The sequence below is a fragment of the Anarrhichthys ocellatus genome, unplaced genomic scaffold (assembly GCF_004355925.1).
Source record: "Anarrhichthys ocellatus isolate YVR2014 unplaced genomic scaffold, GSC_Weel_1.0 scaffold1070, whole genome shotgun sequence".
Classification (NCBI taxonomy): Eukaryota; Metazoa; Chordata; class Actinopteri; order Perciformes; family Anarhichadidae; genus Anarrhichthys; species Anarrhichthys ocellatus.
Genome location: NW_022281044.1, coordinates 1 through 11579, shown reverse-complemented (window position 1 = coordinate 11579; position 11579 = coordinate 1). Strand labels below are relative to the sequence as shown.

The following is an 11579-nucleotide window of genomic DNA, read 5'->3' as shown; positions in this document are numbered from 1 at the left end:
TTTATGTTTGTGGTGTTAAAAATGTGAGCTGCAGAGCGATAGACAAAACTGGTACCGTCTGCGTTCCTTGAGAAATGAGTGGTCAGATTTAACATGGAGTCTAATGGAGCAGTTTGTTGAAGTTCATGTGGCTCTTTGAGCCAAATGTGTAAATCTGTGGGATTCCACAGACATCTGTCTACGATAAGGACAAGATTAGCTACTTCTCCATCAAAAATGATGCATGAAGAGTGAAGATTGTGGACTCGGTGGCAAAAGACAAATGTTTTTTTCACAAGAATCTCAAGCTGCTCTTCACTCTAGCGGTGACATCACGCACTCTAAGCTGCGCAATACACACCCATTATAAAGTCAGAAAAGGGCTGAAAAATCATAAAAGTTAAATTGCTGCAGTTCAAAAAGTGTAAAAGATATCACAAAGCTGAATAACGTGGCAATAGATCAGGGTTTACTCAACATTTTAAACTTGAAATGGTGTCTGTAGCTGAAAGTATGAGGAAGTAGAAGGATTTGAAAGTTGAAAAAGTTTAAGAGGATTTGAAAATATTCTCCATAGACATCCCATTCAAAAAAAAGGTGCAAAAAGCTTAATAATTCAAAAAGTTTAAAGATTAGAAATATGAAACTATATATCAAACATTTTGATAGTTGAACGGTTTCTGTAGCTTAAAATATGAAGGAGCAGAAGAGTTTCAAAAAGCGTACGGAAGAAATAGAAAAATAATATAAAGAGGAATAAAGATTTGAAGAACAATTGTTGGAATGCTTAACAGCATTCCAACAATTAAAACCGGTATAACGGATGAACCGGTATACCGCCCAGCACTACTACTTACCTTTTATCCTATCCGTCTACCTACCCGCCCCTCTACCCGTTTGTCTGTCTACGTCACAATACTAAGCTCGACTGATACTGATGTCATGTTTAAATGGTCCATGGGGGGTTTGAGATTCACCAGGACCTGTAATAACAATAACACTAATAGTGTGTGTGTGTGAGTGCACCTGTTGGCGGTCAGGTTGTCCAGACAGGAAGTGATGTAATGTCTGTAGTAGTCCACCTGTTCGCTGTGGAAGCTGCTCTTTGCCTGCAGGCTGCTGAGAGTCTGACGGAGCTTCTGTAGCTCCGCCCCCCGACGCTGACGGTGCAGTCGCTGCTGACGGATGTCCTGGTGGTGGGAGTATTACATCATCATCATTATTATTATTATTATTATTATTATTATTAATCATTTGCTAAATGAAATGGTGAGAAACTTCATCAATGTTTCCACATTACGACTTAAAGCTCATGAGTGAGTATTTCATGTTACTGTACCTTTAACTGTGACCCGACAGGAAGTTCAGCTCACAAAGACCTGAACTTCCAGTGTGTGTGTGTGTGTGTGTGTGTTTGCTCGGTCACCTTTGCGATCATCTGCAGGATCTGGTTCTCGGTCTGAGGTGGTCTCAGGACTCCCAGACCCTCCAGACGACGAAGACACCTCAGGATCTTCCTCTTCTTCTCCTCTAAACTCAGGTTGCCGTTTGCGACCAGCGACTGGTTCCTCTTCATCTTCTCAGGTGTGCGAGCGTCTCGCTGAGCTCGCTGCTGGACCAGCCAATCGTGACACGCCTCCTGTGAGGAGGAGAGACTGAGGTTCACCTGTGTGTGTGTGCGTGTGCAGTGTGTGTGTGTGCGTACCTGGTCATGTGACACAGATGCTCTCAGGATGTCACTCAGAGAGTCACCTGACTGAGCCCTGATGACATCAACGATCAGCTGCTTCGTGCTGAAAAAACAACAACAAAAGAACTTCAATAAACTAAAACTATTTAGTGTGATTCATGAGCTGGTGAAGCTAACAGGCTAACATGCTACGTTACCTAAGCAGGTGATGCTAACAGGCTAAGCTACCTGAGCAGGTGAAGCTAACAGGCTAACATGCTAAGCTAGCTGAGCAAGTGAAGCTAACATGTTAAGTTACCTGAGCAGCAGTCCTCTGGCATCTGGTTTGTCGTTGGACTCGTTGAAGATGTCAAACTTGTTGGTGAGAGTCAGAGAAACCTCCATCTTGCTGCTCTGACACAGACTGGACTCTGATCCTGGATCTGCTGATGAAGACTCCCCTGAAGAGCAGAAAGCACAGACGTCAGATTCTGGTTCTGGTGTCCACTCAGGTTTGTATGCACAAATTATAATGTGGAGTCACACTGGTACGAACAGGATCAAGTAGTACAAGTAGTAGTATAGTACCAATGAGGTCCTGCAGGGTGGGAACTGATCCGAGGTCCTTCAGCAGCAGTCTGAGAGAGTCTGAAGGGTCTGGACACAAAACTTCCTGCTGCTCCAACAACAACTAAACACACAAACACAAACACACAGAATGAAGATGCAGACGTGGTGTTCCCTGTATGATCAAGGTCTAGACTCCATACAGACCTGGTGAGTGTTGAGCAGCTCGCTGACGGAGATGTAGACGACGGGTTTGTTGACTATGAGCAGCTCCGAGTATTCGTCCATGTTGAATCTGTCTTCTGGTTCAGGAACGTCACAAACGCACAACAGGAACTTCCTGTCAAGTACAGACAGAAATGATTTCAATAAATAAAGGTCGTCTGTGCTTGTTCTGAATCCAGAGGTCAAAAGTCGTGTCAGGACTCTGACCTGAACTTGTAGTGGGTCTGGCTGATGTACTGGTTCAGGGCTCTGATGTGGTACCCGTCTCCGTGGAAGTGTTTGTTGGCGGCGGCGTGCTGCAGCATCCGGGCGACGGAGCCCAGGATGTGACGCTGCTCTGGCTGCAGGGACGAGCCGGCGGACCGGTCCACCACGTCAAAACCGTCCGGGGCCACGATGGCCGGGTTCATGTAGCGATAGTAGACCAGGTTACCAACGATCTGAGGGACAGGAGGCAGTGAGACAACTCTGACACTGGTGGTGGATTATTGGTGGATTATGGGGCTGGTACTGGTTGAGGCTCTGTCTAATTCCTGGAGCCTACCTTGTAGAGTTCGTCCTCGCTGGCTTCAGGGAACTTTGCCTTCAGAGCGTCTCTGAGAACCTTCGCTGTGTAACGTAATCCATAACTACAACAAACACAAAACACACAACATTAATGTGATGTCTGTGGAGGTAAAGGGTGGAGGCCTACGGTAGTCTGTGGAGGCCTACGGTAGTTTGTGGAGGTTGGAGGTGATGGCTTTGAAAACTCGGTCCGTCAGGTTCTTAAGGTTGATGATGGCGATGTCGATGCGTCTCTGGACTTCAGGGTGACTCAGAGCGTCTGCAGGTGAGACCTCGTACGGCAGAGAGCTGCAGGGACACAAACAGGTGAGTCAGGTAAAGAAAGAGGAACTGGTCACAAAGACAGATGTCCATAGACATCTACAGCCCTGCAGGTGAATCAGTGTCTGTTCAGACCTCTTGTGTCCGGTCTGGGTCTCAGTCTGGTTGATCCAGGTCTTGTAGACGTCCACCGGGTCGGTCCTGATGCTTAGAGTCCGGTCCAGCAGGACGTCCTGCAGAGCCGGACCCAGAGACTCCCGCAGGGCGTTCTGACCGCGAGCGTGACGGTAAAAGTTCACCAACATCTTGATGACGGTGGGATTTCCTGTGACCACGTCCTGAGGCTGCTCCACCTTCAGTCTGACACCATCACACAGGTAAAGGTTACAACACAGTCACAGTGTGTGTGTGTGTGTTAATGTGTGCATGTTGTGTGTGCATCACCTGATCTCGTATCGCAGCGCCTCAGTGAACAGCTGCAGCAGCAGGAAGGCCTCTCTGCAGTCGGAGCCGTAGTTAAACAGACTGAACACCAGCATCTCCATGAAGGAGGTGGAGCGACTCTGAGGCATCAGGAAGATCAGCTGAGCCAGATAGAGAGGCTGAGTCTGAAACAACACACACTCCGTTAATATATGCAGGTACAACAGGTGTGTGTGTCTCACCTGCAGCAGGTACAACAGGTGTGTGTGTCTCACCTGCAGCAGGTACAACAGGTGTGTGTGTCTCACCTGCAGCAGGTACAACAGGTGTTGGTAGGCCTCCAGTCTCTCTCTCCTCTCTCTGCTCAGAGCCTTTAGTCCTTTACTTCTCTCCAGGTCCATCATGTCTGACAGCTGCTCCTTGTTCTTCTTCGTCAGCTTCTTACAGTGAGACACCACTTCCTGTTAAAGAGAGAGCTTTGTTAACGAGGACACAACCACTAACGAGGCATGATGGGGTGTGGTTTATGTAATCTGGGTACGAATTACCTGTTAAGCAGTGAGTTACCTGCCAACAGGTGAGTTACCTGCCAACAGGTGAGTTACCTGTTAACAGGTGAGTTACCTGCAGTGTGGCTCTGTTTCGGATCAGCAGGCCGATCTTCAGGTCCATCAGGTCTAGGTCTGCCTCCAGCTGTCGGTTGAAGCGGATGCTCCTCACCACCTCCTCCCTCAGACGCAGTTGCTCCGCCTCCTCTCTGATGTCGGCGTCACCCAGGTCGAGCAGGTGAACAAACTTCCTGACCACAGACAGTGGGGGCGTGGCCGAGTGCACTGAGACAGGTGAGAGGAGGGCCATTAATGCTCACAGCTGTTCTAATCACAGGTAACCCCTCGTTAGCGTTCCCTCATTAGTGAACTCACCCAGCATCCTGTACTGGTCTCGAGCTCTGTTGGCTCTGAAGAAGGCCTGGATCTTTACGACAGCACCCACCTGTGGACACACACACGCACAGGTAACACACACAGGTAACACACAAACTGTTCTCAGATCTGTTCCAAGTGTGAACACAGTTCAGTGTGAATCTGAGAAATCAGGACGACTCACATGACTTCTGAAGAAACTCAGTCGAGCTCGATATTTCCTCCTCGCAGACCACATCTTCACAAACGACTGGATCTGTGAATAAAAAACGTTATCGTTAACCATCAGAGTGTAAATAAAGTTGTATCGTTAACCATCAGTGTAAATAAAGTTGTATCGTTAACCATCACAGTGTAAATAAAGTTTTACTGACTCAGTAGAACATGTGTTTCTAGTCTCTGATCTCTGATCATGTTCCATTGTAAACAACCAACAGGAGGAGAGCTAGTAACGTTAGCAGCACCGCTAACGGCTAACCAACAGGAGGAGAGCTAGTAACGTTAGCAGCGCCGCTAACGGCTAACCAACAGGAGGAGAGCTAGTAACGTTAGCAGCGCCGCTAACGGCTAACCAACAGGAGGACAGCTAGTAACGTTAGCAGCGCCGCTAACGGCTAACCAACAGGACAGCTAGTAACGTTAGCAGCACCACTAACGGCTAACCAACAGGAGGACAGCTAGTAACGTTAGCAGCACCGCTAACGGCTAATCAACAGGAGGAGAGCTAGTAACGTTAGCAGCACCGCTAACGGCTAACCAACAGGAAGAGAGCTAGTAACGTTAGCAGCACCGCTAACGGCTAACCAACGGAGGTTCACTTCAGTTACATGATGATGCCTTCAGGCTCTGCTCAGTGAACATGAGTACTGGCTGAAGGTACATTATAACTTTATCGTGATGTGTTCACATGTCATCTGTAAAATGTAGTTTTGGTGATAAACTTGAATGAATCCAGTAGTTTGAAGGAGATGTTTTCACATGAATATAAAACAGATATTAGAGATGAACTATGGTGTTTAACTTCATAACGCAAGCTCTAAGATCATTATTATACTTCATTAATAACAATAAGGATTATAAAAATACAATCTATTATTTCCTTATTATTTGAATTGTGTGTTTTTGAAGATGAAATGTCCAGACATTTCTTTGTGAGACCTTGAAGGCTTCAAACATCACCTGTAGTTTGAGTCATGAGGAGTTGGGCGTTACCTTGATAACAGCTCTCCAGTTCATGTAGAGAAGCTGCAGCCGGCGTCTGTATGCCTCCTGCTGGACCAACCTCCTCCAGTGAGCCTGAACACACCAGCTCACACCAGTTAGTATGATCCAGTATAAACCAGTTAGCATCATGTAGAAGTATCAGCTCACCTGGATGGTGATGACAGCAGGGGTCTGACTGCTCAGGTAATGCCGTCGAGCCTCCAGCTTCTGTCTGAGCAGGAACCCTCGACTGACCGCCTGCAGACGACCGACGAGGGCTTCTCTGCTCCTCCAGAGAACGCTGCGACTGTGCGAGTTTGAAACGCTGCCGACTACTTCCTGTAAGGAGGTCACATGATGTCACATGGTCCCCACTGCAGGTGTGACTGTACCTGTAGTAGACCCTGACCCTCAGGTGTGTGTGTGTGTGTGTGTGTATCTCACCTGTATCTGGGGCCGGTCGAGGAACACACTGTTGTTGATGAAGCCGTTGGGTTCCTCCCAGGTGCCCTCCAGTCTGTTCAGGTGTAGGTAGTAAAACGAGCCGTCGTCCAGCCGGACTCGAACCCACGGACTTCTGTTGTCTCCTGAACACAAATGGACAACGTTTACAGTTTGAGATGTTTTTGTTCTCAGCAGGTGAGATAAAGTGAAGAGGTCGGTCGTACCTGGGAGCGTCCTGTCCGTCAGCAGACTGTACAGCTCTCTCTGATAATCTGCAGCGCACGAGGGATCGACGCCCTGCAGCTGGACTTCAGGTAAACTCAGGACACGAAGAGTCTGGTTCACTTTGTTCTCTTTCACAGCCTGATTCACTGCAGCTACTGACAGACACACTGAGAGACACACACAACAACACCATTAATAATAACAATAATACACATTCATGGAGCAACAGAATAATTATACTAAAATAATAACAACAAGCTGTGATCAATGAAGACCAGGACTCACTCTTCAGAGTTGTCTGACTCTGCCGATTGGCTCTCTTCACTGCCTCCTGGATATCAGCCAACCACAGCTCAGCTCCTGGCTCTCTGCTCACCTGATTGGACAAAAAAGAAAAAAAAATTCAGGTTCTTTCAAATCAACTCAACGTTAAAGATCAAGTTCAAGTCTGAGATGTCGGTTTGAATCCCTGTTTAGCTGCGATCGGCCGCCTGTGATCGGCTACCTGAGCTTTGTGATGCCTGGCTCTGGTCAGCAGGGTCAGGTATCTGCAGGTGTTGGCAGGTAGAACCTCCTCCACACCACAGGAGGGCAGCAGCAGTGCAGACAGCAGCTTCTGAGCGTCTCCTCTCACCACCGCCTCGTTAACCAGACCGACAGACAGCAGCTCTGAAGGTCACACAGAGGTCACACAGAGGTCACACAGAGGTCAGAGCGTACAGGTGAATGTGTGTTTTGCTTACGTTGGTGTTCTTCCTGCACAGACTTGTTGACTGAGTTGATTCTTTCCTGCAGCTGATTCCAGGTCAGCAGATCTCTGCTCACCTGCTGCTTCACAGCAACCAGACACTCAAAGTACCTGACGATGACATCATCACCATCATCACCACCACATTCCCGTTACAAACGTACCTGTTTAGACTTTATTTATGTATATAGAGAGGATCAGGTCGAAGGAGTCGTACCTGTCCAGCAGGGCGTGGTCCACATCAGAGAGTCCTGCTGACGGACTGACCAATGACGAGCTGAACTGCTGCAGATGTCCCGCCTCCAACGCCTGATTGACGAGAGCGACAGCTGACAGCATCTCCACGGCAACAAACAGCTCCTCCTGCTGCAGCTCCCCCTGATGGAGACAGACAGGAAACACTCATTAAAACGGCATTCATATTATTGATTATGTCTCTGGTCCAGGATCAGAACTTTGATGCTCCTGGTGGATATAAAAAATAAACTGGAGGGGTGTACCTGGGCGGTCTGTCTCTGCAGCAGCTGCAGCTCTCTGTGATAAAGAGTCGCAGCGAATGGAAACACTTCAGGAAGCTGGAGGTCAGCGGTCATCAAGCAGCTCACGGTGCGTCGGGGGTCACTGAGACGCAGCGAGGCGTTAACACTCTGCACCGCTGCATTCACTGACACACACACACACACACACACACACACACACACACACACACACACAGAGAGTAAGTGGTGTCAGGGTACCTGTCGTGAGTTGAAGTGGTGTTAGTCCAGTATGGACTGGGATAAACCCAGGTGTGAGACTTACTGGTTCTGGCTCTCTGGGCGTTCTGGTTGACGATGGTCACACCTTCCTGCAGCTCTTCAGGCTCCAGAGGATCCACACATCCCTCATCCTGGGGTCAGAGGTTAAACCAGATCAACTTTAATTTTGTTACCACACTGAAGTGTTTTATCCTTTGAGGTTAAAATGTTAATATTTATGTGTGTATAAGTATTTGTATGAGTACCAGGGCATTCTGCTGGCGGTCTGCTGACAGCTGGTCCAGGTACCAGGGCCCGTTGTCAGTACGGAGGCCCCTGAGGGCCAAACACGGTAGCTGCAGAGCGGAGAGCAGAGCCAGTTCATCTGCAGAGTCCAAAGCTTCATCCACCTGCTCCACCGCAGACCGGACTGAGGGAGAGATCATCAATCTTTATATTATAAATATATATAGGAGACGGACAGGTGAGGAGTGTTATGGCCATAACTTTTGGACACCATTGCAGCCATGTGCTCTCAATCGCCTCCAAAACACAACAGCAGGTTAAAGTAAAAATCAAATGGATTTATTATCCAAGAAGCATAAAAACAGATAGACAGTTACGAAGCGAATCACACCACTAATAACAAAACAAACTTATATATGAAATGAAAGTGAGGCCCCGTCCGGGCCACACGACAGACAGTGTCCGCCCCATGGTCAGGAGAAGGTCTGAATCTCCCCTGGATTCACATCTGCTTTTTAGGGCCCGAGCACCGAGGTAGTCGGAGCGGAGGACCTATTGTTATTAGATTGTTTATTATTATTATTATTCTTAGTGTTTCGTCGCAAAAAGGAGGTGCTTGGGATACTGGGAAAATGTCGAAATTTGGCACGCAAGCCAGAATTTGCAAAAATTGCAGTCTGATTGGGGTGTCCAGCTGCGGTATGAAATATTGGCTCGATAGCGCCCCCTATTGAGTAGCCCCAACATCGGGTTTCACCTAGCTGTATGAAATTTAGTAGGTATGTGGAACGTGATGAGACGCACAAAAAATCCTCTTGGAGTTTTTCATTAAACCAAACAGGAAGTCGGCCATTTAGACTTTTATGACGTTTTTGGACCGTTTCAAGGCGTCGTACTTTAACGAACTCCTCCTAGAGATTTGACCTGATTGACTTCAGATTCGGTCAGTATGCTCTTGAGACCTTGGCAGTGAAAAGTTACTCAAAGATCAAAAAGTTATCGAACTATGTGTCTGTGGCGCGGCGTCAAAAAAACACCATTCGCCGCGAAACAGGAAGTTGTAACTCGGCCGTACATTGTCGAATCTGCTCCAAATCTCTCATATGTCATAACATCCTGACCCGGAACACATCTATATGATCATTTAGAATCATAGTAATAGCGCCACCTAGTGGCAACTGGAAGTTGTAGGTTGTGTACTTTGACATCCTGCTCCTCACAGATTAATCAGATCCCTCTAAAATGTTGCCAGAACAGCCTTAAGACCTTGATAATGCTTCATTGTGAAGATTGTAAGAAGTTGTTGAAGGGCAGCGACGTGGTGGCTCGGCAAATTTCGATCCTTCGCCATGAACGAATAAACTGATGTAACTCAACTCCACATCATCAGATCTTTACCAGATTTCACATGTTTGATTAGACTCCTGGCCTGAAGACATCTGCAGGCCAATTATGAATCATAGTCATAGCGCCACCTACTGGTAACAGGAAGTTAAAGTCATTATACTTTGGCTTGTTTCTCTTAGTTGGTAAATCAAATCAATTTCAAATTAGTTCCACACAAATATAAGAAGTTCATAATGCCAGTTCATGAAGCTTTTGATGTTTCGTCGAACGCTGTTGCCGTGGCGATGCATTCTTCGCCGTTAACAATGAAGGTCATTTTGAGAAGATAAAAATGCTCTAAACATAAGCAAACTTGGCAAGCAGATTACAAGCCCGAAATGTAGTTATATAATATGATTTTATTGGTTCAGAGTGGCAAATCGGCTCAATAGCGCCCCCTACAAAATTTCAATGAAGCAGCCCTCGCTGTACGTTTCACATAGATTTACAAAATTTGGTAGGCACATGTATCACATGTGGACTTAAAATAAAGTCTCTTGGGACCATGCTCTAAACCCAACTGGAAGTCAGCCATTTTGAATTTTGTATGAATTTCTCGTGTTTTTTTTCCATTTCCAGGTGCTGTACTACGAACTCCTCCTAGGGAATTAATCCGATCAGCTTAGAATTTGGTCAGAACAATCTAAAGACCTTAGCGATTAAAAGTTACTAAAAGCTTTAGGTTTCATCGAACGACGTGGATATGGTGTGATGGCCATTTTACATGCTTCACCATCATCCATCAAGCTGTTGTAACTCGACTGTACTTTGTCAAAACTGTCCCAAACTTGACATGCTTGTTGACTGTCATGATTTTAGGACTTCTGCATGCCAATATTAACTCATAGTCATAGCGCCACCTACTGATAAGCACGGACGTAAGCAGGATTCTATAATTACAGCGGCCCAAACATTGAACTTATTGAAAGGGTTTGTGGGCACACCATGAGAAAAAGACTTCTCTGATCTAAATATGTGCAAACTAAGATGCTTGGAGAGCAAACGTTAGATAACAGTGGATTTTCAAACCATGCTAGTGGGCATTAGTATAAATGATCTGTCCAGAGCTTCTTCATGACAATCAGGTTAAACGTTACTTCACACTACAATCTAAAGTTACAGAAGAACTTAAAATGAAAACAGTGTTAAATTAAAGTGTTCAAGTAACAGCAAATGGCACTACTGTTTTGTTAACTTTCATGTAAGTCCAAATACAATCAGCAGGACACTGCAGGGAGTTGAACCCCATCCCAGTAAACTGACAGTCTGTTATGTTACAAACACTGAAGCACATTCACACACATCCATTTTCTTAATGATCTTTAAAGGCTTACATTTATGATTGTATCGGATGTACACTCAAAACATTTGAGGCTTAAGACCTGGCAACATGATCTTGCTACGCTGCTGGTCTACGCAGGAAATATCTCACTCGTGCACACAGTGTATGACGGTCACAGAAATGCATGGCCAGAGTCCTGCTAGTACCCTCGACGTGCGTGAAGTTGCGAGGGCCCGATCAATGCTGCTCGCAGCTTTAATTCCTTTTACATTTACTTCTACATTTCCTTTTAAGTCTCTGAAAAATCTCACATTCCTCAGCTCATCGATTGGCTGAAGTCCAACAAGCCCCTCCTGGTTCTATGCCCCATTGTCCTAAACTTCACTCCCAGCCACTTTCACACAACCCCCGCTCCAGCACATTCCTCAAACCCCCTCTCACAGACACTTAATTCATGAAATGACCAGACTCCTACAAGTAAATATACTGTATCACATTATATCCATAATTAGGAGCTTTAAAACCTAAATTTCTCACAGGTGAGACGGACAGGTGAGGAGACAAACTCACCGTTCACGAGGTTGATGTTGTTCTGGATTTCTCTCCGAGTCAGAAACTCTTCGTAGATATCTTTCTCCTCTTGATCTCCACACTGACACACACACACACACACACACACACACACACACACACA

At 46.4% G+C, this 11579-nt stretch overlaps 1 protein-coding gene across 1 annotated transcript; it reads right to left on the bottom strand.

Annotated features, from left to right (window-relative positions):
• Positions 1 to 761: 761 nt before the first annotated feature.
• On the bottom strand, positions 762 to 11537 carry iqgap3 (IQ motif containing GTPase activating protein 3; the record flags this gene model as incomplete). Its single annotated transcript, XM_031838850.1, has 27 exons — positions 762 to 1169; positions 1406 to 1618; positions 1685 to 1772; positions 1968 to 2109; positions 2237 to 2339; positions 2423 to 2555; positions 2648 to 2880; positions 2985 to 3069; positions 3155 to 3295; positions 3404 to 3628; positions 3713 to 3876; positions 4000 to 4152; positions 4316 to 4524; positions 4615 to 4684; positions 4799 to 4870; positions 5827 to 5910; positions 5986 to 6156; positions 6262 to 6404; positions 6486 to 6653; positions 6772 to 6862; positions 6992 to 7155; positions 7230 to 7345; positions 7452 to 7612; positions 7735 to 7898; positions 8036 to 8123; positions 8238 to 8401; positions 11456 to 11537. Coding segments are annotated over 27 exons (3912 nt in total), but the record flags the coding sequence as incomplete, so codon positions are not given.
• Positions 11538 to 11579: the final 42 nt, after the last annotated feature.